A 25,100-nucleotide genomic window follows, 5' to 3' on the forward strand; every position below is an offset into this window, starting at 1 on the left:
AGTGCTGTTACATTACATCTCACATATTCAAATGTGACCGCGCTGCTTGCTGTTTGTATCAAAATCCATGAGAACCTTTACATGTATGATGATCATCCAAGCATCGTTCTTAATTACATTGTAGGAACATGAAAAATAATGTAGAGAAGACTCGACTTGATTCTGTGACTGAAGCGCCAGCTAAATAAGTGAAGGACCGTACCAAAATGCTTTTTACAGTGGATTTTCAAGAATTTTCATGTTTCTTCTGTTTTAAATCTTTTGACACCACGCGAACTTGCTAACTGTGGCCCTGTAACCTGATCTTCCCTGAGGTGTAGACACGGAATCCGCTGGTAGAGGAAGCAAGCTTGATGCGTTTGTGTGTATTGGTCGAATTGTGGTGGCATCTACAGAGCTCATGAGGCACATGTATTGGCTTGATGACACATGTGTTTTCCAGGTCTGGAATTGCGTGGAGTTGGGAAGGAAGATCGATTTCAAACTCTCCCAGATCATCAGTAACAGCCTTGATCCATTTGGATCTCCTTTTGTATCCAGTGTGACACTTGATGGCAACAGTAGCACCTGTATGTGAGGATCATCATCATGTGAGTCTTCAGATGAAAACAAAAAGCATAAGGACGCATGAATATAGGTAGAGACATACCTGGAATAGATATGGAGTGTGAAGTGTCGCAGAGAAGAGATCCGGTGATGATCACAGAGGAGAGTTTCTGTTCACCGTAGCCAGCCATCTCCACCATATCTGTTCTGCTCCATATCTTTCCTTCAGCTGCAAACGCTAGGTCGAACAAGAAAAAGAATAACAAGAAGCAACGTAGGATGAAGAAGCTTCTCATTGTTACTCAAAATGCTTTAACTTTTTGTTTAACTAATGGAAGAAGCATAAGCATGTATGTATGTGCATATATATAACAAGTTAAAGTAAAGAAGAGGGGATGTATTTAAGGGTGAGAGTCCCTTTTGCGTGGCTTAAGCCTTCAGGTCACCCAGCTCTGTACGGCAGTCTTTTAATCATATATATAGAAGACCCTAACTCATGCCTGGCCTTAGATGATGAAAGAGTCAATCTTCTAAATGAATCAAACCCTCGTTGATAGAGAAAGAGAGACGGCACTCTGAAGCAATTACTGAGTGGTTCAACTTCATTTTCATATTTTTCGTATAAAGTATTTTTTGTATTTGGTGCAACGTTTGTATGTAATGTGACGTTCCTCCTTTTCTGTATAAGTTAGGTAGTTTGTTTATTTTTCTTTTATATAAGCCACCAGTTTGGGATGGAGTGGGAACAAAAGAATCAAGCCTACCCCCAACAATACTCTCTCAAGTCTCACCCACATCTCAACATTCAACAAACACTCGAGAGCCTACTGATTTCGCTTTTGTGGGTTTGGTCGTCGCCATGTGGCGGCATATCTAGTCGTTGGAGTCAGCACTATTAAGTGCGTCTAGGGTGAATTCTTATAATAATATTTGTTTATAAAATGATTTTAACATTTTGTAACACTACGATCTTTATCGATTATAAAATGATAAATACAAGTATTGATCTCTTAAATATATCATCGTTGTTGAATAGTTAACGTATTACATCTCATTTTATTTATTTTTAAGACTTCATATGCAAAAAGAAAATTAAGTTTTGTGGCTGGCACAAATCACCAAAACCAAATATCCAACATCGATTGTATAATAACGAAAAGGGATTAGATTTTCTTTTCTCAATTTGTATACTATTGACTCTCCATTATAGCGATTTCATTTTCTACCTCTATAGAATTGGGCTTTTATTCTCGTCTTTATTTCATTGATATGAGTTAAGTTTCTTTTTTTAACTTCTTTTATGAATTCAATAAATTACATAAGTGTCAATTTAAAAAAAATGGATATCTGTAAAAATTAGTTTCACTCCATATACATATATATCGAAGAATCAAAATTTTGAAAAAAAATCACTGACAAACTATATTAACAGGTTAGTGTTCAAATCTAATATATCAAGCTGTTATAGAATATAAGTGCATATTCAAAATATAAATGTTTGTCTAGTATATATTCACCAGATCGGTCTAAAAATCATCTAATTAAAACAACAAATTACTTATTTCACCAGTTCGGGTAATATCTGAATCTGAACGGGTAATATCCGAACCTGAATGGATATCCGAAGATAACCAAACATAAGTATAGTTAATCCATATTTCTAGTTTATTTCTCTCATTTTATTCAAAATATTTATATTAATGATTCTTATTGCTCAAAATTAGATAATTTACATATAATTATGAACAAAATCATTTGCTACAGACTTAAAATACATATCAAGTTCTTGTTTCTTGCATTAACAAAAGTTGCATCTAAATTTTGAAAACAAGAACTAAATTAGTGTCTTTCTATTTTTAAAGTTTTATCTCCAAACCTATTAATAGTTTAATCTTTTAAAAATTAAAAAAAAATTAAGTTAAAATATATTTTAAATACAAAAACTTAAACAATGAATAATTTATTTATTTTTTCTTCAAAATTTAAATATTCGAACCTGGCCCAAAATATCTTAAACCGAACATAAAATATTTGACCCCGACTTGAAGTGTAGAAATACCCGAACGGGTTCTATACTTTTATACTGAAATATCTGATACAAACTCAAACGTGTATCCGAACGCATACCCCTATGATATATGATCATTTGTATCTTGCTTGAACAAAAAAAATTAAACCATTGATCACAAATTTTTTAATGTGGGATTTTTACCATTTTTAATAATTTATAGTCGTTTTAAAAATTAGAAATATAATATATATGAAAAAATATATTTGTTTTTTATTATATGCTTAATGTGATTGTTTAGTTTCTTTTAATAGTATAAAATTAAATAAAAAAAAAGAGAGATTAGATTTTTTATCAAATATGTATTATTTATAATCATTAATTATCATATATATGTTAACCATATTAGGTAATTTCGTAATTTTTATTTAATGAAACAAAAAATATTCTTTTGTACAATATTAATTAATTTGATAGTTAGTCTAATAAAAAACATAGTATATGTTTATATGGACCAACTTATTTTTATAACAATTCTAAGAATCATTATCGTGATGACATGTGGCTACGAAAACATATTGTAATGCTCCATGATTAATATATAAGGGATTTGAGAAGTATTAAAAAAATACTTTAAAAACAGTACTTAAATGTTTCAAATTTTAATACTAAAAAGCAGTAACAAAAAAACTAAGAAAATAAAAAGTGTGGGCGAAAAGTACGTTAGCTGATTACAGATTCATTTTCTTGCCTACCCTTTAAATTCGACAACTGAATATCTTGGCCCATTAGATTTCCAGGTGGGATAACCAGTAATTATGCATTAGGACTTAGGAGACTAATACAGCTGGAGCTTGGTGATTATAGTTCGTTAATCACGCGCTTAGAAAAGCAAACAATGGTGGGCTCAACGCCTCAACGGAGCAGATCAAGACCATTAAATGTGGGAAACTCAGACCCTTTCTCCTACAGCTGTCTGATCTGATTGGTCGATGCAGTTGGATTGCAATGAACCCCACCACACCCACATCCAACCCCTATTCATTCACAAAATTAAATAATAAAAATTTAAGACATTAAAAGAAGAAAGGTAAAATTGACCGATAGGTCGTTGAGTGGCAGTTACCCACTGTCTCCCTAACGCCTTCCTCTCCCTCTCCGTGTCTTCCACGCTCCTGTTCGACCCATTATCTGTGTTCACCACTCTCCTCTTCTGCGCGTGAGTATTATCTTTAACAGACAAAAGGTGGGCCGGGTCCAGTAACGGTCCACAACACGTGGCAGAGCCTTAAAGGGCTATTTATCTCTCATTCCAATCCGACGGTTGAGCACGTATCCAACTGTCAGAACCTTATCAGTAAACGGACGGTCGAAAACGAACTCACGTGTCAAGTGAACAGAAGACGTGCTTCCTCGCTTTATAAAACGCTCCGACGACTCATTCACCACTCTGTACCATCTCAGCCGACACTTGGAACTTGTCTCTAAAACCCTAGTCTTCTCGCTTCCGTCTCAAGTCAAGTCAACCACCACTGAGTCTTGCATCAATGGAGCTATGATGGTTTCTATCTGTATTTGAATAAAGTTTTGATTTTTAATTTTCAGAATGGGAGATTCCGACAGAGATTCCGGCGGAGGACAAACCGGAAACAACCAAAACGGACAGTCTTCCTTGTCTCCGCGAGAGCAAGACAGGTTCCTCCCGATCGCTAACGTGAGCCGGATCATGAAGAAAGCTTTGCCAGCGAACGCCAAGATCTCAAAGGACGCTAAAGAGACGATGCAGGAGTGCGTCTCCGAGTTTATAAGCTTCGTCACCGGAGAGGCGTCGGATAAGTGTCAGAAGGAGAAGAGGAAGACGATCAACGGAGACGATTTGCTCTGGGCTATGACCACTCTAGGGTTTGAGGATTATGTTGAACCACTTAAAGTTTACTTGCAGAGGTTTAGGGAGATCGAAGGGGAGAGGACTGGACTTGGGAGGCCGCAGACAGGTGGTGAAGCCGGAGAGCATCAGAGAGACGGCGATGGCGGTGGAGGATACTACGGTGGTGGGATGGGGATGGGGTATCAACAGCATCATCAGTTTCTTCAACAGCAGAACCATATGTATGGGTCTACAGGCGGTGGTGGTGGCGGCCATAGTGGAGGAAGAAGTTAAAAAGATTTGGTGAAGTGGATCTTTGTATATAGAGATACATATATATATATATATATATATATATATATATACTCATCAAAGTATTTTAAGTATCATCATGTTGGTTTATGTAAAAATATGATTTTGGGGCTTGTGTAAAGAGGATCAAGTGTGTTTGAGAACAAATAGGATCATCTGCTCCGTTTGATATTTGTATTTAACTATTGGATTTGAATAGCATTGAATGCAAATGTTTTCGAGGAAGAAGATTCAAATGCTTACATAAGAGAGAAAACAACTTGCTTAGCTTGTTGTGAGAAAGAAATGTTATTGGCGAGAACTGAGGTCGCGGTTGTTGAAGTACAAGTTGCCTTGTAGATCAGGTGCAGAGACGGGGAGAGGAGTGAAGCCTTCGTAGTCTCCATTGGTTTTAGCAGAGCAGATGTCTGTCATATACCTTAACAGCTCATGGTTCTGTACGAATGGTTGCTTGTTGTATTCCTCCCATGGCATCCACTGCAGAAAGAGAAGAGGTTTGTGAGTGTTTTGCTGGTTGAAGAGAGTCATTGAAAGGGTGTTACCTGAGCTGCCTCTATCTCAGACTCTTGTGCATTGATCTCCAAAGAAAGAGGCTTCATCATGCAGACAAAGAACAAATCTGATTTTTCAAAGAAAGCTTTGTGGGTTTGTCTGCCAAGATTTAAAAACAGACAAGACTCAGTTATGTTGTTGCAATATAAGCAGAGGATTGTGGTGGTTTTGGAGATGGAACCTGAAAGCCAATACTTGGACAAACTCTGTATCCACCTAAAAAAAAACATTATGATCAAAGAGTGGGGATTAGCTCTTGGGTCTCAATGTAAAAAATGTAAAAAGGTGGAAAGGCTTACTCCTGTCTCCTCTTTCACCTCTCTGACCGAGCCATCATGGATGTATTCTCCCTCATTGACTACTCCAGTGGGGAACTTCCAGATACCTTGGCCTTTAAATCTTCCTGTCTTCTCTTGAACCACTAGCACCTTTGGATTCAAAACACATAAACAGAGATGTGATCAAAGTCATTTCCATAAAGACACTGAAAATCTCATCTCACCTCTTTCTTGTGGTTTAGAACAAAGGCGGCTATGCCAACACGGTGAGATGCATTGGAAGGAAGGGTATGGTCTTGTTTTGGAATCCAATACACAAGCATCAAGTAGTTTTTCTCCGCGTGATGAAACCAGAATCCCTCCTACTCATCATAAACCACAACTAGTTTGTTATACAAAGAGTCTCCAAACAACTAACAAAGGGTAATAACAACAACACCTTAACAGCAGTTTCAGCAAGACCGATAAGCTGCCTCGGCAATTTGATCCACACTCCCTTCTTTCCCTGTGTACACAAAGACAAGCAGCCACACAGCATTAGATCAGTTCAAAGAGCATATGACAAAGCCAAGTCTAGTGGGGAAAGTTGATTTCACTTTCTCCATTATCTTTTCTTGAAAAGAGAATACACTTTCTTTGCAGCAAAAGGTAACAAAAAGAGTCTCTCTGGCCCGCAGCATTAGCAATACAATAATTGTGATGAAGAGAGAGAGTGACATCCACACATTAATCACCACAACGTTTTCAATGATTCTATGGAAGAGACCGGTTATTACAAACTCTGTCTTGATCAGATCAAATCTAACAAGAGGGAGAGTAACCTGAAGAGTCCAGTTAGAGAGAGAGGATCTGAGAAGTGCAGAGAAGGCAGAAGGATCCATGGGACGAGTCATCTCCGTCATGACGCCACCGTACTTGTCCTCAACAGCCGGAAGCATTGTAACACCACCGTTCCTCGCCTCTTCTCCAACCATCGGATCCGTGGACATGAATCTGCTCCTCGTCAGGGAGTAACTGCGAAACGTAGAGAACCCATCAGCCGGAAAACGTAGAAAGAGAGGAGAACGTAGACATCCATCACATGGCTTCTTCAACAATCTGATTAAACCATGGCTTTTCGCCACACGGCTAATCATCATCTTTCCGACAAGAAAAAAAAAGAAGAAGAAGAAGACAACTTTAAAACTCAATCACACATGATCTGGTCTTGTTACTCCCTCAATTCACAACCACAAGTTTCATTTTACGATGTAAATAGAAACAAACACACTTACCTTTCCCAAAACGTATGAAATCAATTAAAAAGGAAGGAAGGAACTTTCTGCATCAAATTCTATTTTTTAAAACATCTGTCAACATACAAAAAAGTATAACTTTGTAAGTTTCAAACCTTTGAAGTTTAAGGTCAAAAGAGTGTATGACACACGGTTGATTAGAAGAAACGAGTTTGCTCAGATCAATGCTACAGTTGTATCTTCTCAATCTTTAATAATAATATGATAATCTCTGGCAAAAGTGTATGTGATATAGTGTCGGGCTGTGCTGAGCCACCACAAGACAAAAAAAGTGTTTGGCTTGGCTTGTCCACGAAACAGTTACAAATCCGTGACGCGTAAGAAAACGACTCGAGTGAAGGATACAATGGATGTTATCTTACTTGTTTGAGGGTATAAACGTAAAAATACACAGAGTCGGACCAGAGGTTTTTTTTTTCTTTTTTTTACCCCTTTTGAACTGTAAATTTTTTACTTGGTTCGGTCTGATCCTTTCACGCCGCCCATTTTTCAATTTTTTTACCTTTTGCTTATGGAACTTCTCGCCGGTAACTGTCGGAAACGAGTCAGCGCATGTTGACGCATTCGATGATGGTACTAACAGTAGCCGTTCACTGAGAGAACTCAGGGAAACGTCGACGTTTTTGATAGATATTCTCGCTAGAGGTCTGGACAGGCTGACGTGGAGGAAAGAGGTCAGTTGACGCGCGGGTTTGCAAAGGGTGAGCTCGAGATGGAGACTCAAGGTCGAGTCTCCAGAGATGGCACGTCTTGGTCTTGGGATGGTGTGTCTCTGAGGTAAAATCAGCAAACAGTTTTAAAACAAAACGAGTCGAGAGCTTTGTGGTTCGGTTGGTCATACTGTGAAAAGTAATTAATTTTGAGGTTTATTAGAGAAGCTAAACACATTCTTTGTTCTCTCTACATGTTTATTTGAGGTTTATTAGAGAAGCTAAACACATTCTTTGTTCTCTCTACATGTTTGGCTTGTGGTATCATTTGATTTTAGATTGGTTTAACTTCTCACCTTAATTAAAACATTGAACTTTCGATCATATAGCTGATAGATTGATGTGGCTGTCATCACAACCTTGTACAGAGGTTGTTTATTCGGGCCTGAGTGTTGTGTATATACCACTTCTAAACACTATTAGTGTACATGTAGTTCTTTGATTCTAGATGACATTGATATGCTAAACACTATTAGTGTACATGTAATAAACATCTCAGTTTCTATCAGACATTTTATGTTTAATAGGTGTAGCAAATATTTGTTTTATTTGCTGAGTTAGGAAGAGTTAAGTCTTACAAAACCAACTCAGTCAGTGGAGACCATTCCATAGAGGCTCAACTGAAAGATTAAGATTAGGTTCTAGAGTTTTGTTATATTTTGGTTTAATTAAATCTACCACACTTTGTATTTTTACGGTATTGTGTTTATAAGTTTCGAAATAAAGACAAAAAGGGTTTGGTGATTGGGATCTTGTAACGCCTGTGGGAGACGAAAAGGATCATCGGTTACATCGACTGTGACTGACACGTTCTTGAGCTTGTGAGGTCTGCAATTACATATGCTGACACTTGCCAAAAAAATTTTAGTTTTATTCTTTCTATCTCTCTTTATCTTCTTGTTTTCTTCAAATGCACAAACACAAGCTCGTGGCTTTGAAGAAAGGATATGGAACGTGGAGGCTTCCATGGCTACGGCAAGTTCTCCCTCAACACCACCACCAATCCAGGTAATGTTATTTTAAGTTGCATGTGAAAACATTCTCTCATGTTGTAATTCTTCCAATGTTACCAGGGAAGCTTTTGATGGCAGAGAGCGGCATGCAGCTACCAGAACCCAACCAGCCTACCAAAACCGCTAACGGCGGCCAAGAGGAGTGCACGGTGAGAGAGCAAGACAGGTTCATGCCTATCGCCAACGTGATACGGATCATGCGGAGGATCTTACCTGCTCACGCCAAGATCTCTGACGACTCCAAGGAGACGATCCAAGAGTGTGTCTCCGAGTACATCAGCTTCGTAACAGGGGAGGCCAATGAGCGTTGCCAGCGGGAACAGCGCAAGACCATCACTGCCGAGGATGTCTTGTGGGCAATGAGCAAGCTCGGTTTTGATGATTACATCGAACCCTTAACATTGTATCTCCACCGCTACAGAGAGTTGGAGGGTGATAGAGGAGTAAACTGCGGTGTTGGATCCGTTAGTATGACCAATGGCATGGTGCTCAAGAGGCCTAATGGTACCATGGCCGAGTATGGTCCCTACGGGACTATGGCGCCGTACCGTTATCATCATCAGAACGGGTTTGCTTACAGTGGTAACGACCCTAATTCTAAAATGGGTGGTTCATCATCTAGTTTTTGAACACAAAGTTTTCAAGCAAAAAAACAATGATGCTTTGTCTCTATGTATCTTCTCCTTGAACGAACCTAGTGTTTTCATTTGATCTTTTCATGTGATAAACTGTGTCAATAAAGCATTAGGTTCCAAACAGCACGATTGTGATCTTGACTCAACATAAATAAAAGGACTTAAAACATTCAAAATTCAAATTCTCAGCTACAGAACAGATATGCATAATCTTCATTTAGCTACCACTTTCCAGAGGAGCTTCAACGCATACCTTCTTCCTCTCCAGATGATCATCTTCCTCTTGATGCTCTTCAGAGAGACGTTCCGATTTCGAACAGTCTACTAAAGGATCAACTCCAGTTCGTTTCCTCTGTGGAATCACAGTGAAGAAGGATGTTTTCCAGTCCCTCGTCTCAAGAAACTTAACGAGTATCTCCAAAACTTGGTTCACAGTGAGAACCTAAATCAATAAGGTCTTGCTTAGAAAAGTATATGCAACAAAAAAAAAAGAGCAAATGCAGTAGAGCTTAATGAGACAATTGAAGTGTGTGCATACCTGAGAACTTGACATTTTCATATACTCTCCTATAGGGAGTTTAGCTGTTTTAATGCCTTGTTCTTGTGCCTTGTTCATGGTGATCCCTTTGAACCTGTTCCGATCCACCAAGCCACCAATAATGTAGATATCCTTAGGGTCAAGATCCTCTAAAATGGTTTCAGAGTCCGCAGTAAGGTACACCAGATTCTCTTTCCTATCAGCCATGGCCTCAATGTAACACCCACTCTCCTTCTCTATAAACCATTTCTCAAAACCTGGAAGCTTATCAAGCTGAGTGCTCATCTCCCCTTGCACTCCCGTTAGCCACATATGACAAGGAGAAGAGCTTCTCCCATTCACCGCATAGCAATACATTATCTGAACATTTAACAAACAAAGTTTGAAGCTTTGCATACAAGAATGGAGTAAAGTTTGAAACTTTAGCATGACCCCACCTGCTGAACGAGGCTGGAGATCTCAGACTCGGACATGAGATGCGCGAAGTCGACATCTATGACGATGTTCTGTCCGATTTCTTTAGCTTTGGTGAGCCTCTCCATCTTCTTCTCTTTCTCCTCTGACCTCTTCTCCATTCTCTCCTTTCTGAGACTCCTCCTCGACTCGATCAGCTTCAGCCTCTCTTCCTCGGTGGCGTTGGCTAGGGTCTCTTCCCACTCCTTGTGCTTTCTCTCGCCTTCTTTCCTCTTGTGCTCCTTCTCTTGCGCCTTCTTCTCCGCTTTCTTCGCTTCGTATCTTTGCTGCTTCAGTTGTTTCTTCTGGGCGTTCTTAGAGAGAGGTTTCTCTTCCGCCGGAGGGGGAGGGGAGAGGTTGACCGGAGTCGGTTCGGAATCTGGTTTAAGCTGGTTATTGAGGCTGGTGTCATCATTTTCCGACGCCGCCGCCATTGCCGCCAATGGAAGAGAGCAGAGGGCGGCTAAAGAAAGGGAAACCCGTATGTGGAGGAGCGACTTGATACGGCGCCGTTAATTAGGAAACACATTTGAACTCCACACCACTGGGCTTTTCATAACTCATATATAAGGCCCACTAATGAAGTGTTTTGGAAGGGGCCAAGCCTATGCGTTTTTACCCCTAAACCATAAGCCAAAGTACCTGCCTAAAACCCTGAAACCAGATCCAAAACGCTATAGAAAAATATCCGAACGGACTTATCAGTTTAATATTTAGAATTTAGATATAACTCGGACCGAACCGAAATTTGAATCCGAAAATATCCAAAATTAGTTAAATATGCTATTGTTTTTATATATTTTAAGGTAATTTAGATATTTTATAGTATTCTAAAGATTTTTGTAGTTTTTTATTAGTTATTTTGAATATTTTTAATTAGTTTAGATAATTTAATTAATTTTAATTAAATTTGTGAATAATTTATATATATTAAAATTTTATGTCAATTTTTTGGGTCTTAAAAAATATTTTTTAACGATTTCAGACATTAGTTCCAATCTGATCAAAACCAAATCCAGAAGGAACCAAAGTGAACCGATCCAATATTTAGTAAAACTCGAATGGGACTTATGAACATAATACCGAAAATCCAAAAATTCGAATCAACCGAACCGAAACCGACGGCCCCGAACGCCCATGCCTAGTAGGGGCAAGCAAAATATCAGAATCCGAATTTTATTAAACCATACCAAAAATTACTTACGAGTATCAGAAAATACTGAATATATATATATATATATATATATATATATGTATTTTACAATATTGTACTTATATTAATAATTACAATAATCTATTCAAAATTATATCATAAATTTGAATATATTTGTTATTTGAATAATTAGATATTATAATTATTTTCAGTATATTCAGATATTTTTGATCATTTTCGAATAGTCTAAGAGATGTATGGATTAGGCTTAACACCTTTTTTTTTTTATAACTTTGGTGTAATCCCAAAGGCTTTTCAGGTCTAATGATTAATCACCAAGAGGTTCATAAAAATTCGGATTTTCTTACTACTTAAAGGGTCTATGAATGGCCAAGGAGAATCGAACCCAAGGCGGAAGCTCCAGCTGAAACTTTTTTACCACTAGGCCAAAACCATTTGGTTTGGATCTGAATCAGAACTGATATGAAAATACATATTTGGATCTGGATCCAAACCTACAATAAAGTATCTATTGAGTTGTCCTACCCAAAATCTGGTCAGAAATCCGAATTATCTGAAACACCTAATACATATTAAGTATATTTAGATGTTTCAGTATATTTTTTGTATAATATACTCTCTCCATTCTACAAAAATAGATTTTCTAGTGTTTTTACTCAAATTGAAAAAACACATTAAATTGCTATAATAAACATATCATTTTTGAATTTCAATGTCAATAACTTTTAACCAGAAATAATTTAATTAAGTCTATTAATTATTTTGAAATTCACAATTTTTTTGTCAAAAACATAAAAATCTATATTTGTGAAACAAGGTTTTTTCTAAAACATCTATCTTAACGGATAGGGAGTATATTAAGTTTCAGGTTTTTAGGTATAGTTTCTGTTTAGTAAAATTATAGATTCATATAGTGTATCTACTTGGAAACATCATTAGGGGTGTGTTTTAGTATCTACTTGGAAACATCATATTAGTGTCTGTGGTCTGTAGCAAGCAACCCTTTTTGTCTAACTGCAGTATGTACGGTCGTTGTTTCCAAATGATTGTGAAACGGCTTTGAAGAACCCTTAGGAATCTGTGAGATAAACGGTACTGCTCTCATCACATTTAGGAATGTCGTGGATACACTGGGTATCTTCGGCTTAAACTACAGAACAAAACTACATCAATGATCGGATCTCACATCTCTTCCTTACAAAAATCCTTCCAAAAACTTGCAAGAAAGGGACAAAAATAAATCACACAAACCAAGGTAGTGGAAGCCGCATTGATATTGGCATCTGACGTGTAACACTTGTTCTGTCTTTATATCTTTCTTCCACCTTTATCATTTTTATAGCAATTAGATGATATATCGCTGTCACGTAACCTCGTAATCATCTTTAACACAAGCCCGATCGTCCTTATCTGCCAGCAAACCGATAGGTTCATGAGTTTTACACGTGCCCACAAGCCAAAGTTGTGATCATCTCTTTTGATTCTCATCTCTGCTTCTCTTGGATTCTCAGGCTCGGCATAACTTCTTGGTGACTTCCATGGCTTCATCCGTCTCTGATCAGTCCGTACAGCCTCAAGGTTCTTTCTTACATATAAATCCCTCGCGCCTGTTTGTTCTGTTCCAAGTCTCTCAGTTTGTGTTTCTGGTTGGTGCAGATGTTTGTGTTGTGGGAGTGGCGAGAACGCCTATGGGAGACTTCCTAGGCTCTCTCTCTTCTATAACTGCCCCAAGACTCGGCTCCATAGCCATTGAAGGTAGTTGTTTTTTACTCTCTCTCTGTCTCTTTTTTTTTTGGTTTCATTCACTGACAGCTTCACACTCCACTCATAGCCGCACTTAAGAGTGCAAACGTTGAACCGGCTCTTGTGGAAGAGGTTTTCTTTGGTAATGTCTTAACCGCAAATCTTGGGCAAGCGCCAGCAAGACAGGCTGCACTTGGTGCTGGGATTCCCTATTCAGTGATCTGCACCACTGTCAACAAAGTCTGTGCTGCTGGAATGAAAGGTAAAACCTTTTCATTTACCACTATGATCACTGAACATCAGATGTACACATCACTGTTTTTACTTTCAGCTGTAATGTTAGCGGCTCAAAGTATCCAGCTCGGTTTGAATGATGTTGTTGTGGCTGGTGGGATGGAGAGCATGTCAAACGTCCCAAAGTACCTCCCAAACGCAAGGTGAAAAAAGAAAGAAAGAAACACCAGAGAGGCTGTTTTGCGCTGTTTTTTCTCATCCTGAAAAGCTTTCTTTTTTATGATTTCTGTGAGAGCAGAAGGGGTTCACGATTAGGACATGATACTGTTGTTGACGGTATGACGAAAGATGGACTTTGGGATGTGTACAATGACTTTGGAATGGGAGTTTGTGGAGAAATATGCGCTGACCAGTACCGTATTACAAGAGAAGAACAGGTCACTCATCCTTATCCTTGACCTGTCTTTTTTTTTGCTCTTACTTACAGACCTTATACTTTTGTAGGATGCTTATGCTATACAGAGCTTTGAGCGTGGTATTGCTGCACAAAACGCTCGGTTGTTCTCTTGGGAAATTGTTCCGGTAATACTTCCTCTCCTTTCTCTAGGAATCAACTTTAATAGGATTGTAATGGTTAATACTAATAACCAGAGTCCATTAGGTTGAGGTTTCTTCTGGAAGAGGGAAGCCATCTGTTGTTATTGACAAGGATGATGGACTTGGGAAGGTAAGTGTTTTGAGTAACCGTTGCTTAGGATTTGCATTCATTGATTAAACATTTGTTTTGGCAATGAATCAGTTTGATGCTGCCAAGTTAAAGAAGCTTAGACCAAGCTTCAAGGAGGATGGGGGATCAGTCACTGCTGGCAATGCATCAAGTATAAGGTCATCCTCTTTATTATGCATGTGAATGTTTTTCTTCTTCTTTACTTATTGGCTTTGCTTTACGTTGGTGGAGTAGTGATGGTGCGGCAGCGTTAGTGCTAGTTAGTGGAAAGAAGGCTCTTGAGCTTGGACTGCATGTTATAGCTAAGATTAGAGGATACGCTGATGCTGCTCAGGCACCTGAGTTGTTCACAACCACGCCGGCACTTGCTATTCCTAAAGCTATAATGCGTGCTGGTTTAGATGCATCTCAAGTTGATTACTATGAAATTAACGAAGCTTTCTCTGTATTCCTGCTTACTTAGCTCTCGTTGCTTTTTAACTTATTGCGTATGTTTCTAGAGGTATGACTGTTCTGACTTGTTACTCCCCCACACAGGTTGTAGCTCTGGCCAATCAGAAACTGCTGGGATTAGATCCTGTAAGTCATGAAACAATAACAGTTACGCATGGCTGGATTTAAAAATTTAGGGGCCATAAGCATTTCTAAAGAATTTTTGTAAAAATCTTTTTCTTCATAAATTGGGTTTTTGGAAGACTAAACCTATATAAAAATGTCAAAAGAAATTTGGAACCAAGACCAATGTTTGTTTCATTGGGTTTGGCTCAAATCCGGCCCTGCAGGTAATGTTAGTTTCAGTGTCTCTGATAATGTATACATAAACAGGCACGGTTGAATGCACATGGCGGGGCTGTTGCATTGGGACATCCACTGGGATGCAGTGGTGCTCGTATTTTAGTCACGTTACTGGGTGTAAGTCCTAAGAGCATGCAATAATGATGTTGAATAGACTTGAATCCACCATGAATAATTGTTGTTGAAATCCTTCTGATTCAGGTATTGAAAGCAAAGAAGGGAAAGTATGGAGTGGCATCAATATGCAACGGAGGAGGAGGAGCATCAGCACTTGTTCTCGAGTTCATGTAAGCTTCCCTCTTTTAACTCTGGTAAGCATATCATTTAGCATAAAGCAAGAGCTTACATGCCAACTATTGCTTCTTAATTCAATGCTTTTTAACTTCAAACTTATTGACTTGTTGCCAGGTCGGAGAAGACAATAGGGTATTCATCACTCTGAAGCTTGTTATAGAACGCAAAATCATGTGTACATTGTTTAAGTTTGTGTGTCATGAGAGGCAATAAAAGTGTGTTAGAAATCAAACTAATATTGATACATATACACTGAAGTGAATTTGTAATGCCAGTGATGTTTAAGTCTAGCCACAACTCTTATGGGAGCGCCTGAGATTAGGGCTGCGATTTTGAACCGTACCGAACCTAAATTTTTGGTTAATTCAGTTTTAGTTCGGTTCGGTTACTTCGGTTTTTTTTTAAAAAAGAAGCTATAACCAAATCATACTAATACCCCGAACCGAACTAATTAAATTTCAAACCAAAATTAACCAAATTTATCTAAAATTTTAACAAAAATAAACCAAAATATAAAATAAAAAACTTTGGTAGGATTTTCAAATATCAGACTAGTCACGGAAAGACAAACTAACCGAAAACCAAACTACTTGAACCCGCAGGCTTACGTGAGATGATAAACCAGCACTCACCCAGGTGCTTAGGGAGTTGAGAGAAACATTTTCCATAACTACTAATAAATTTTCTACAAATGTCTATCCATATATAGGATCAAATAATAAGGCTATACATGAATCCAGGAGTTCATTCAGTACAAGATTTTATTCTCTTTTCTTCACTTTAAATTTGCATGGCTATGGAGATGACAGAGCTCAGTGCTCAGTACTTGCTCATTTGAATGGCTAGCTCAACTGTAAAATGCATCTTAATTGTAAAGCCATCCCTCAGAAGCATTCAGGGTTCATCATCTTCCAAGTTCTCATGGACTGGCTTTTCTGTCATCAACCGGCTTGCTCAGATCATTGCAGTTCTCGAACTTGTGCAGTTTTGATTCTATGGTTTTGGCCATCTCAACACGTTCAGCTACAGGCTCAGGGAAACCAACGTGGAAAGAACCTTGCTTTGCAGGTTCTGCTTGTCCCTGGGTTTCATAATGGTGTTTCACATAGTTGTATAGCTGTTGGTGGAAAGGATGATCAACAGAAAAACAATCTACACTCTGAGTATGGTGAGATGACCCTGAGCTTCCTCTTCTACAGAAATGTGGGAGGGATGTGTAGTCCATAATCTACAAAAGCAGCCACAAAAAATTTAGAGAAACTTTTGCATTTTCACACCAAAAAAATCATAAGCAAAAATGCAATCATATATACCTTCAATAACTCATCCTTTCCGCAACCAGATAACACATGAACTTTTTTCCTCGTCCTCTCTTGTAAAAGAGGTTTTACAACCTGTTTTCGCACATATACATGCTTGAGTAGCTAACACTCCGAGTTGCAAAAATAGAAGGGAATAATAGCAAGAGGCTTTACCTTCCAACAGGCGGAAAATATATACGGAGCGTTGACAACATAATATGTGTTTGTCTTCTCTGGATAGTTCAGATCATCAATGGTCGATATGATAGTCACTAACTGCATCAAAATAAGTTATAAAGAAGAGTATGAAAATGAATTCATGAACTTATTGTAACTTGCAGTATCATTATTCATGATTCATGATTCATGATTCATACCTTAATTTGGCTGAGGGCTGAAAGTTTCAACCCTGTCATGTCTAGAACCTTGACGCAGGTGGTGATTGGCCGCCCATTCTTCTTAGATACAGAAGGCTGCAAGAGCGTTTTATACACATTACAGCAAGAAAGAAACCGAAAAAAAAAGAAGTTTAGTCATTTGACATGTAACTCTCACCAGTAGTACACGGTCTCTGTATTCATTGATTTGGATGTGTGATTGGACATAGTAGTGAACCTGTGTGTGGAAGAAGAGAAGCATGTTCAAATTTGTTTCTCACTTGATCTTGTGAAGAACTAGGACAAAAAAAATGAAGCAACTTACAGAAGCTTTGTCGAATGTGCTGAGGCCAACACCAATAGCAAACACAGGCAAGCCCTAAACATCAAGGTTAGCACCACTTAAGAACTAAAAAAAGATATGCCCAAAAAAAAAGGCAATGAGGAGATACCTCTCTGGTGTAACCTGAAATTCCTATGAGCTGAGAATCACGTACGTCCCTGTACAGCTCACTAGGAACAATAGGTTTCTGCGTAAACCAAAAAACATGATTTAATGTTCATACAACACAGAGCTTATAAAAACACAACACACACAGACAAGAAGAGAGAAAATGAATGACTCACGGATAAGATACTGTCAATTTGATTATCCACCCTCCAACGCAAACACTCAACCAGCTGAAAGTAAATTACACAAGAAAAAAAAAAGAGAAGGATGAAACCAGACACATTCAGAAACCAGATAACGAAGTGTTTTAGGAGATGTAACATACCATTGTATGAGCTTTAATTACGTTCCAATCTCGTGCTTTTAGAAAACGAATCAAAGTCTCCCTCAGGTATCCCTGATGGACATTCTGCAGATTCACAACAATGAAAATAAGAAGCTTGGAGCAGGGAAAGAAACCATTCTAGCTCTCAAAGAACCCAACATACCTTAAATGTTGTCTTCAATGGCTCCTCAACTGGCACGAAGTTTTACTCAGTTAAGTACTTACTATAAATATAAGCAAATTCAAGCAAAAAACAGAAACAGATGAGAAGAAAAGGTGAGACCTTTATCTATGAGCTCCTGGAAATCATCAATGGCTTGTTCCGAGACGATCCCCATTGTTCTTCCTCAAAAAGAGAGTAAAATTCCAAGATCGACTCTCTTTTTATTTTCTCCTCTTGTCACGTTGCACCGAACTAATATTAGTTAGTCCATCATTAAAGGTGAACGAGGTGGTGGTAGGAGAGACAGCAAAACACCCCCGACAGATATTAACTCATTGTCTTTAACATAAGAACTACTTTGACATAGACTTGTCGTAATATCACCTCCAAACGTTCTAAAAGTCTAAACCAAAATTTAAAGAAGAGCTTCAGATTTCTTTCCGTGTCTGTTGGTTATGTTTGAATAATCAAAATCCTATCTTGTCTTAAAGTCTTGAGCTTTTTTCAATGAACTAACGGAACAAATGAGAGAAAGATTTAAACTTTGAAATTAAGGAAACGTTATTTGTAAGCGGTATATGCAGTTTCATGTTAATCACTTACTATAAATACACTAATGAACTCGTTGTGGGATTTGGTGAGTCTTTGTCTTTTACTGGTAAAAGAAAGCTCAAAAAGAAGAGATAATGGTATATTCAAAGTTGGTCTCTCTTTGAGTCTCTACTATTCAAAACCTTTAGAAACGTTTTAATTTACTTTTCAATTGGTAAATTTCCTATAAAGAATGAGTAAATTTACGGCGTATTAGAAGGTTTAGAGGCCGGCGATAGCTATGAATGGGTCTACTCTCTCTATGTGTGTGTTATTCAAAGGTCAATTTCCTTGTAATGGCAAAACATGACTATAGCGCACTAAAAAAAGTCTTTCTTTGTGATTTGTAGTGCAAAAGCCAACAATAAAAGACAAAACCAACTTGTTGAACTTTGCCTTTTGGCTCCTTGAATTGCTTTTCTTCATCAATATCTTTGTGCTAGTTATGCATGGGAAATCGAAAGTCTAACACCACCAAACTAATGATAGTACACCGTCAAAATAATGATGATTCATTTAACGGGTTGGCGTCGTTAACTTAAGTGTAAAATTTTCAATTTTAAAATATTTAGGTGTTAATCCTCCTATACATTAAAAGAGAAGTCACTTTACTGATTTCTAATGATGTGTAGTTCATAGGTGAAGTTTCAAAAAAATTGTTATAATTTTAGTGGTCGATTGTTTTTAATTTTTATTTATTTAAATTAGATCTAAAAATTTAAGGTAAGTCTAAAAACATTTAACATCACTTGCCATATAATCTAAAGAATATTACAAATAACAATTTATGGTAACTAAATCTCGAAATTATAGAAAGATTAATAATGTTAATTTTTATTATTTTTAATATTTATAAACTATAAAATATAATGAACAAATTTTTATATAAGATAATTATAATAGTTTTATATTCTACTTGATGAATTGTATTCGAATATAATTATATAATAACTATTTTAAATATTACAAAATTCAAACATGTTTATTAATATGACTTTTAAATTATTTATCGTTGTTTACAGAATAAATTTATCAGAATTTTAAAATTATTTATATAATGTTATAAATTATTTATAAAAATATAAATCCTACTATATATTGATTGAGAAGTCACATAAGTGATTTTTTATTACGTGTTGATCATAAATGAACTCTTCAAATTGTTAAAATTTGATTGACCGATGATTTTTAATTTTATTTATTATAATTATATGTAAAAGGAAAGGATAATTCAATTACCACTTTCCAAATAATCTACATAATATTAGAAATAATTATTTATGGTAACTAATTGTTGAAACTATGAAAGAGTAATAATGCAATCAATTTTTTATATATTTATAAATTACATAAAATAATACACAAAAGTGTTTATTTGAATTGATATAATGATTTTATATTCGTATAGAAAGAATTATATTTGTATATAAAATATCATAATAACTATTAATGTCTAATAATTCAATGCATGCTTTATAAATCATTTATAAAATTATAAATACATTTATAAAATTATAAATACATTTATAAAAATCAGACGTTTTAAATTATTATAAGAGGTTCTAAGTCATTTATAGAAGCTTATATATTAATTTATAAAATGTATTTTAAAAATTTATCATCCTATTACAATATTTTGATTTTTTTCATTTTAATGGTAAAATTCCTCAACTATGTTTACTTAGTGTAGAAACCCTTAAACTAAATATTTACCGGTAGTAATAGTAATTACGACCTGTCAGAGTTTAATTCATTAAATAAAGTTAGGTTAGGGAGTTTTTCGTTAAATACTTAGTTTGAGAGTTTTTGTCCAAAACAAACTTAGTTGGGGGGTTTTAACGTTAAAATTCATTATTCTTTTCTTATTATCTATTATTTAAATCCTTATAGTGGGATTTGTTTTATCATAAACCAGTTTCAATCAACTGACGAGATATCTTCTTTCCTAATATCGTGTATTTAATATTTATATATATATATATATATAACAAGAATTGAGTTACCAAAATTATGTATATATTATAACCAGAATATTTTAAAAAATTTATTAGAAGATATTTTATCTCATAGCTGAATTAAAATTTATTATAGGATATAATATCTCATTTCTTCTCTTGAAAACTAGGTCATTTAGAAACTTAAACTAATTTGCTATATAAATATCGCACCACCCACATTAGTTTCACGCATATGTTTTTGATCGTATCATTGATGTTGTCCTATCAATTATATAATTTGTTATCTTTAAATATTTTTGTTAGAATTACCTCTTTTCTGACTCAAAGTTTAGAGAAGGAAACCGTAAATCATCTCTGCTGTTACAATGAAATCTATGAAAATAAATCTCAGGTAATTCAAATCTCTCTTTTATATTTCATGGCTGATTTTTTTATTGGAGTTATGCGTGAAATATTTATTTTTTCTCAATTATATTTTTCTAATGTTTTAAAATTAGTGTTAAATGTGATCGTTTTCTAAACGTTCTAATGTATTCTTTGTTCATATGAACATAGTATAAATATCAATATGTAACATCGAATTTTTCATATTAACCATATACATGTAACATAAGTATTAAATAGTTGTAAATATAATATCAATTTAATATTAATGTTAATGTCCGCACATGCGTGCGGGCGGTCCACCTAGTTAGTATTTAAAAATAAGTTCTGTATTAAACGAGGAACTAAAATAATTTAAATATCTTTATAGCAAATGAAAATTATGTCAAGTATTTATTGATTTTTTTCCTAATTTGTAATGCAAAAGCCAAGAAGGAAAGACAATAACAACTTTGCCCTTTGGCTCTTCTTTGCATGGCTTTTCTTCATCCATCTTTGTGCTAGTTATACATTGAATGTGAGTTATGAGACGTGGACAAAGAGAAACATATTAGGTGGCTCTCAAGATTTGATTTGTTTTGGCCTAATCTAAAAGCAGCAAAACTTTAGTTAAAGTTTTTCCAAAATCTAAAGATGCTGTCTTTTCATCATTGGGTCAAAAACTGATCGTCAAGGATTGAAGATGCTAGCTTTTCATCATTGCAAATTGACACATACGTGAGGATAAACCTGGTACTATATGGCTGAAAATGTTTTTTTGCCACAAACTCATTAACCTCCCTATGACATGAAACCAGGATGTGCTTTTGGAAGCATGAGCTTGAGGCTCTTCAGTTACTAAGACACTCCATGGTAGGCATGCGCATTATACAATAACGCCCAAAATACCCGAAACTTATTGCATATATTAGGTATTATTGAGTGTTTTGATACATTTTTGGTAGTTCAGATATTTTTTAAGTTTCGGGTTCAGATCTTCAGGAAATAGTTTTGGATAAAATTTTAGTTTTACAAAAATATAATGTGGGTATTCCGGTAAAATTTTGAGTATTTTTTGGATTTTTAGATCAGGTTTCAGGTAAACTTTTTAGTACCTTTTGGATATTTTCTTGGTTTTTCGGAGAATTTTTGGGTTATCGGATCTAGTTTGGGTACTTTGGATCCTTTTCGGATTATAAACATCCGGACCGTCCCAAACTCGAAATATACCCAAAAAATTAAGGGTATTTTATGGGTATAGGAATTATAGACCAGAACTGACCCGAAACCGAACCAAAAATTTATAAATACCAGTTCAGTCCAAATGTTTAGGACTCGAAAGATCCAGACCCGACAAGAACCGACCCGAATGCCCATGCCTATTCCATGAGAAAACCTTATTAGCTATTCAACACTTCAAATCTTTTCTTCAGAGACATAGAAGATGAATTCAACTCAACTTTTATTGAAGCTAGCAGACTCCATGTTTTCTGTTGATGTATGAATCACCAGGTTTGATTATTAAGAGTGAGCAAAAAAATCAGAAATCTCATCTTGCCATACGCAAAACTGTTTCAGGGTAGAGAAAGACGGTGATGATGCTCTTTACATCCTAAGGGGAGTCCATAAGTTTAGTGATATCAGAGACCATGCTTGTGTAATAGTCTGGTTCAATCTTGTTGTTCTCGTCTAGTAGATTAGACTCACTTGTACACCCTGTTTTCAGAAAAAGAGTGAGAGTTAGAGACAAGCTCAATCATTGCACATATTGCCACCAAAGAGAAATCATAGAGTCAATAGTAATGACCTGAAAGGACGAGGAGAGTTTTGCATCCAGCATTCTGCCCAAACAACACATCAGTGTCGAGCCTATCACCCACCATGCACATTCTTGACGTTTCTGTCCCAAATCTGCAACAAAAACAACAAGGAGAGACACTTATTTATCACACCATGCTAATATAATACTGCACAATATGAAATGGCATTCATGTCCACATACTTCTGTATCAGAAAGTCCATCATGAAAGTAGCTGGTTTCCCAACCACTATTGGTTCTCTTTCAGTTGAGCCACACATGGCAGCAACCATACAACCAGCACCTACAATTACGACAATCAAGCTGGCTGCTATTTTGGAATGCTATAGTAGCCTTAAAGAGTCTAGTGAGACCATACCAGGCCACTCTTGAAGATCGGTCATATGTCCTACTGCATCACGATTGGTGGCAATGAAAAGACATCCCCGATTCTCGCGTACACAGAGGGTCCCATACCTGCCCATTTCAGTTATTGTGTTAGTCTAAAAATCATAGAAACAAGATTTAAGGCAACCGACTTGAATGCAAATAGGTCTCCGATCTTACTGAAGCTTATAGTAGTTGATGTTGGGGTCGAGTCCAACCACAACTGCTCCCACCTGAAATAGGAAGTCATGAAGAAACAAACATACATTAGAAAACGCAAGGATCAAAAAGTGTTATGATGGAACATTACGGTTTTATCATGTTGAAAGAGAGAGTTTGATTTCCATTGTGCCTTCTTTTCACCGTCTTCCTGCATAAAAATAAAAGCAAATACTTATCCATAACTAACATATAGGAATCAAAAAGTATTATCAATATTGTTTTGTGAACAAACTCACAGCGAATAAAAAATCAAACATATTATATGAGTTCCAACACTAAGTGCGGTAGTATCTTGAGCAGAAAAGCATATCAAATTCTTAATGTTAAAGGTGGAAAAAATGAACAACACTTACAGGACCACCAAGACCTGTAAAACCGGCAAGCTGGAGCTCCTCAAGAATGCCTTCTCCACCAATCACATAAACCTACAAAAGGAAAAGATCACAACAGAGAGACACCTAAGCAAATATGCTAGTAGTGACGACACGAACCTTCTTGTCCTTGGGGAAATTGTTGGCTTTGAGGTACATAGCCGCCGCAAACGACGAAGAGAATATCTCATCCTTTCAATGAAAACACACAACAAAAATTCAAACAGTAAACACACGATCCAAACAACACAAGTAGGAGAAAACCAACCTGAGTAACAGAAGTGAGACCCAAAGATCGAAACTTTTCAGCGTATTGCCTCCTCGATTTCATCGAGTTGTTGGTCACAAAGACAATGTTTTTACCCTGCAAAAGCGTCACAAAATCAAAATCAGAGAGAAAGAGAGAGAGAGAGAGAAACAGAGTGCGAAAGAGAACTCGCCTTGGATCGGAGTAAGTCGAGAGTGTGAGAGACGCCATCGATGAGCGTATCACCCTTCCATATAACACCTGAATCATCATCAAAAACAACAATTAAATGCTAAGGATCACCATAAAGGGGATCTCGAATGGAAAAAAAACGTACGAAAGAAACAGAAACAATACCATCGCAGTCAAAGAGGAAAGTGTCGACTGAGTTGAATAGAGATTTGAAGTTAGTGGAGGAGAGAAGCTTAGGCGCCATTATAGTATCTTCTCAGACCATCTCCAATGTATTTCTCTATTTTTACCTCTAAAATAGAGGAACTCTATAATAGAGATGGGTTTTACTCCAATGTATTTCTCTAAAATAGAGATCTCTACATATAGAGCAAAATATAGAGGAATGCTATTTCTTCCTCTATAAATAGAGGAAAAAATAGCAATCTCTATTTTAGAGGCAAAAATAGAGATGGGTTGGAGTGGTTTTGCCTCTAAATGCTATTATAGAGGTGGAAATAGAGGTGGGTTGGAGATGCTCTCAGTCTCAGAGAATGTTCCTCTCCCAGAATTTTGCGAGTTACTACTATTGATGATGATGAGCTCAATACGTCGACGTTATGCAGAAAGGCCCATTATCATTTGGGCTTTTGTTTTAATTATTTTAAAACAAATAAATAAAGTATTTTTCTTATTGGCTGCTTTTTCGATTCGTCCCGACAAGCGTTAAAGTGAGAGTTGGGGGAGAACAACGACTCAGTGTGTTGACCAAAAAAACTCCGAGTGAATTGATGGCAAAATTGTAAATAGTGGGAAATAGATAAAGGTATTTTTGGGCCAGAAAGAGGAATGAGTGCAAGTGGGTTGTTTGGAGGAATCTGGGAACTGCAAATACAGTCTCTTGTTTGTATTCACCAGTTAGGGTTGGACGAGAACCGATCCAAAACTGACCCAAAAATCAGGATCCTGGATCCGATCAGATTTGGGATAAATAATCAAATGGGTCCTAAACTGTTGTATTCGAAGAACCGGTACCCAACCCGATCTGAACTGAAAACTGAATGAGTATCTGAAGATCTGAAATGTAAACATATAATTAAAAATGTTATTTATAATTATATGTATAATTATTTTAATAATTAAAATTACAAATTAAATATATTAGCTATTTTCAATATTTTGTGTATTTTTAGATAAAATA

General features: G+C 36.5%; 8 protein-coding genes across 11 annotated transcripts; 3 read left to right on the top strand and 5 right to left on the bottom strand.

Annotated features, from left to right (window-relative positions):
• Nucleotides 1-24: 24 nt before the first annotated feature.
• On the bottom strand, nt 25-1,011 carry BNAA09G18390D. The gene is made up of 2 exons (XM_013872885.3): nt 650-1,011; nt 25-567 (listed from the first exon to the last, which is right to left on the bottom strand). The coding sequence occupies exons 1-2, from the start codon at nt 840-842 to the stop codon at nt 281-283; spliced, it is 480 nt and encodes a 159-aa protein (XP_013728339.1). The 5' UTR covers nt 843-1,011; the 3' UTR covers nt 25-280.
• Nucleotides 1,012-3,946: 2,935 nt separating this feature from the next.
• LOC106432035 (nuclear transcription factor Y subunit B-2-like) lies at nt 3,947-4,961 on the top strand. Its single transcript, XM_013872877.3, has 2 exons — nt 3,947-4,070; nt 4,160-4,961. The coding sequence occupies exon 2, from the start codon at nt 4,161-4,163 to the stop codon at nt 4,713-4,715; it is 555 nt and encodes a 184-aa protein (XP_013728331.1). The 5' UTR covers nt 3,947-4,070; nt 4,160; the 3' UTR covers nt 4,716-4,961.
• LOC106432030 (nudix hydrolase 2) lies at nt 4,867-7,168 on the bottom strand. 2 transcript variants are annotated; one of them, XM_048740691.1, is made up of 8 exons: nt 6,954-7,168; nt 6,385-6,577; nt 6,003-6,068; nt 5,788-5,925; nt 5,585-5,713; nt 5,467-5,501; nt 5,276-5,384; nt 4,867-5,210 (listed from the first exon to the last, which is right to left on the bottom strand). In XM_048740691.1, exons 2-8 carry the CDS (start codon nt 6,550-6,552, stop codon nt 5,022-5,024), a joined length of 834 nt encoding a protein of 277 aa, XP_048596648.1. In that variant the 5' UTR covers nt 6,553-6,577; nt 6,954-7,168; the 3' UTR covers nt 4,867-5,021. The 2 variants fall into 2 exon arrangements, with proteins under 2 accessions (XP_048596648.1, XP_013728326.1); XM_013872872.3 differs by lacking the exon at nt 6,954-7,168 and having other exon boundaries at nt 6,385-6,904.
• Nucleotides 7,169-7,329: 161 nt separating this feature from the next.
• Nucleotides 7,330-9,342, top strand: LOC106432034 (nuclear transcription factor Y subunit B-6). Of its 2 annotated transcripts, XM_048740692.1 has the most exons (4): nt 7,330-7,722; nt 7,776-8,394; nt 8,494-8,576; nt 8,642-9,342. In XM_048740692.1, the coding sequence occupies exons 3-4, from the start codon at nt 8,516-8,518 to the stop codon at nt 9,208-9,210; spliced, it is 630 nt and encodes a 209-aa protein (XP_048596649.1). In that variant the 5' UTR covers nt 7,330-7,722; nt 7,776-8,394; nt 8,494-8,515; the 3' UTR covers nt 9,211-9,342. The 2 variants fall into 2 exon arrangements, with proteins under 2 accessions (XP_048596649.1, XP_013728330.1); XM_013872876.3 differs by having other exon boundaries at nt 7,421-8,394.
• On the bottom strand, nt 9,266-10,739 carry LOC106432033 (tRNA (guanine(9)-N1)-methyltransferase-like). The gene is made up of 3 exons (XM_048740689.1): nt 10,192-10,739; nt 9,755-10,114; nt 9,266-9,658 (listed from the first exon to the last, which is right to left on the bottom strand). Exons 1-3 carry the CDS (start codon nt 10,639-10,641, stop codon nt 9,434-9,436), a joined length of 1,035 nt encoding a protein of 344 aa, XP_048596646.1. The 5' UTR covers nt 10,642-10,739; the 3' UTR covers nt 9,266-9,433.
• A 1,930-nt stretch (nt 10,740-12,669) lies between these two features.
• Nucleotides 12,670-15,464, top strand: LOC106432027 (probable acetyl-CoA acetyltransferase, cytosolic 2). Of its 2 annotated transcripts, XM_013872865.3 has the most exons (14): nt 12,670-12,809; nt 12,893-12,959; nt 13,038-13,136; nt 13,213-13,386; nt 13,456-13,561; nt 13,657-13,795; nt 13,863-13,940; nt 14,020-14,085; nt 14,158-14,243; nt 14,320-14,530; nt 14,623-14,664; nt 14,911-14,997; nt 15,082-15,167; nt 15,289-15,464. In XM_013872865.3, the coding sequence occupies exons 2-14, from the start codon at nt 12,920-12,922 to the stop codon at nt 15,320-15,322; spliced, it is 1,248 nt and encodes a 415-aa protein (XP_013728319.1). In that variant the 5' UTR covers nt 12,670-12,809; nt 12,893-12,919; the 3' UTR covers nt 15,323-15,464. The 2 variants fall into 2 exon arrangements, with proteins under 2 accessions (XP_013728319.1, XP_013728321.1); XM_013872867.3 differs by having other exon boundaries at nt 12,733-12,959; nt 15,082-15,191.
• A 358-nt stretch (nt 15,465-15,822) lies between these two features.
• On the bottom strand, nt 15,823-19,080 carry LOC106432028 (SEC14 cytosolic factor). The gene is made up of 11 exons (XM_022692750.2): nt 17,912-19,080; nt 17,792-17,820; nt 17,629-17,712; nt 17,480-17,533; nt 17,305-17,382; nt 17,178-17,231; nt 17,031-17,090; nt 16,853-16,948; nt 16,650-16,751; nt 16,488-16,568; nt 15,823-16,402 (listed from the first exon to the last, which is right to left on the bottom strand). The coding sequence occupies exons 1-11, from the start codon at nt 17,964-17,966 to the stop codon at nt 16,094-16,096; spliced, it is 1,002 nt and encodes a 333-aa protein (XP_022548471.1). The 5' UTR covers nt 17,967-19,080; the 3' UTR covers nt 15,823-16,093.
• A 2,901-nt stretch (nt 19,081-21,981) lies between these two features.
• On the bottom strand, nt 21,982-24,473 carry LOC106416478 (phosphoglycolate phosphatase 2). The gene is made up of 12 exons (XM_048740693.1): nt 24,447-24,473; nt 24,086-24,182; nt 23,922-23,989; nt 23,750-23,845; nt 23,602-23,673; nt 23,464-23,535; nt 23,199-23,258; nt 23,069-23,121; nt 22,881-22,978; nt 22,706-22,805; nt 22,511-22,614; nt 21,982-22,419 (listed from the first exon to the last, which is right to left on the bottom strand). Exons 2-12 carry the CDS (start codon nt 24,162-24,164, stop codon nt 22,316-22,318), a joined length of 906 nt encoding a protein of 301 aa, XP_048596650.1. The 5' UTR covers nt 24,165-24,182; nt 24,447-24,473; the 3' UTR covers nt 21,982-22,315.
• Between the last annotated feature and the right edge of the window lie 627 nt (nt 24,474-25,100).

The sequence above is a fragment of the Brassica napus genome, chromosome A9 (genome assembly GCF_020379485.1).
Source record: "Brassica napus cultivar Da-Ae chromosome A9, Da-Ae, whole genome shotgun sequence".
Classification (NCBI taxonomy): Eukaryota; Viridiplantae; Streptophyta; class Magnoliopsida; order Brassicales; family Brassicaceae; genus Brassica; species Brassica napus.

Excerpts from the sequence above, each read along its gene's own strand:
- LOC106432030 (XM_013872872.3), bottom strand. The coding sequence starts at position 6,702 with ATGATGATTAGCCGTGTGGCGAAAAGCCATGGTTTAATCAGATTGTTG. Across the intron at positions 5,502-5,584 it reads AGGTGAAAGAGGAGACAGGA|GTGGATACAGAGTTTGTCCA; the intron begins GTAAGCCTTTCC and ends GTTTTTTTTTAG. Across the intron at positions 5,385-5,466 it reads GTCCAAGTATTGGCTTTCAG|ACAAACCCACAAAGCTTTCT; the intron begins GTTCCATCTCCA and ends AAATCTTGGCAG.
- BNAA09G18390D (XM_013872885.3), bottom strand. The coding sequence starts at position 842 with ATGAGAAGCTTCTTCATCCTACGTTGCTTCTTGTTATTCTTTTTCTTG. Across the intron at positions 568-649 it reads ACACTCCATATCTATTCCAG|GTGCTACTGTTGCCATCAAG; the intron begins GTATGTCTCTAC and ends CCTCACATACAG.
- LOC106432035 (XM_013872877.3), top strand. The coding sequence starts at position 4,161 with ATGGGAGATTCCGACAGAGATTCCGGCGGAGGACAAACCGGAAACAAC.
- LOC106416478 (XM_048740693.1), bottom strand. The coding sequence starts at position 24,164 with ATGGCGCCTAAGCTTCTCTCCTCCACTAACTTCAAATCTCTATTCAAC. Across the intron at positions 23,846-23,921 it reads TCGACTTACTCCGATCCAAG|GGTAAAAACATTGTCTTTGT; the intron begins GCGAGTTCTCTT and ends ACGCTTTTGCAG. Across the intron at positions 22,806-22,880 it reads CGATCTTCAAGAGTGGCCTG|GTGCTGGTTGTATGGTTGCT; the intron begins GTATGGTCTCAC and ends TCGTAATTGTAG.
- LOC106432028 (XM_022692750.2), bottom strand. The coding sequence starts at position 17,966 with ATGGGGATCGTCTCGGAACAAGCCATTGATGATTTCCAGGAGCTCATA. Across the intron at positions 17,091-17,177 it reads GCACATTCGACAAAGCTTCT|GTTCACTACTATGTCCAATC; the intron begins GTAAGTTGCTTC and ends TTCCACACACAG. Across the intron at positions 16,569-16,649 it reads TATTTTCCGCCTGTTGGAAG|GTTGTAAAACCTCTTTTACA; the intron begins GTAAAGCCTCTT and ends GTGCGAAAACAG.
- LOC106432033 (XM_048740689.1), bottom strand. The coding sequence starts at position 10,641 with ATGGCGGCGGCGTCGGAAAATGATGACACCAGCCTCAATAACCAGCTT. Across the intron at positions 10,115-10,191 it reads TCTCCAGCCTCGTTCAGCAG|ATAATGTATTGCTATGCGGT; the intron begins GTGGGGTCATGC and ends TTAAATGTTCAG. Across the intron at positions 9,659-9,754 it reads TGAAAATGTCAAGTTCTCAG|GTTCTCACTGTGAACCAAGT; the intron begins GTATGCACACAC and ends TTATTGATTTAG.
- LOC106432027 (XM_013872865.3), top strand. The coding sequence starts at position 12,920 with ATGGCTTCATCCGTCTCTGATCAGTCCGTACAGCCTCAAG. Across the intron at positions 12,960-13,037 it reads TCAGTCCGTACAGCCTCAAG|ATGTTTGTGTTGTGGGAGTG; the intron begins GTTCTTTCTTAC and ends TGGTTGGTGCAG. Across the intron at positions 14,665-14,910 it reads AACTGCTGGGATTAGATCCT|GCACGGTTGAATGCACATGG; the intron begins GTAAGTCATGAA and ends ATACATAAACAG.
- LOC106432034 (XM_048740692.1), top strand. The coding sequence starts at position 8,516 with ATGGAACGTGGAGGCTTCCATGGCTACGGCAAGTTCTCCCTCAACACC. Across the intron at positions 8,577-8,641 it reads CAACACCACCACCAATCCAG|GGAAGCTTTTGATGGCAGAG; the intron begins GTAATGTTATTT and ends CAATGTTACCAG.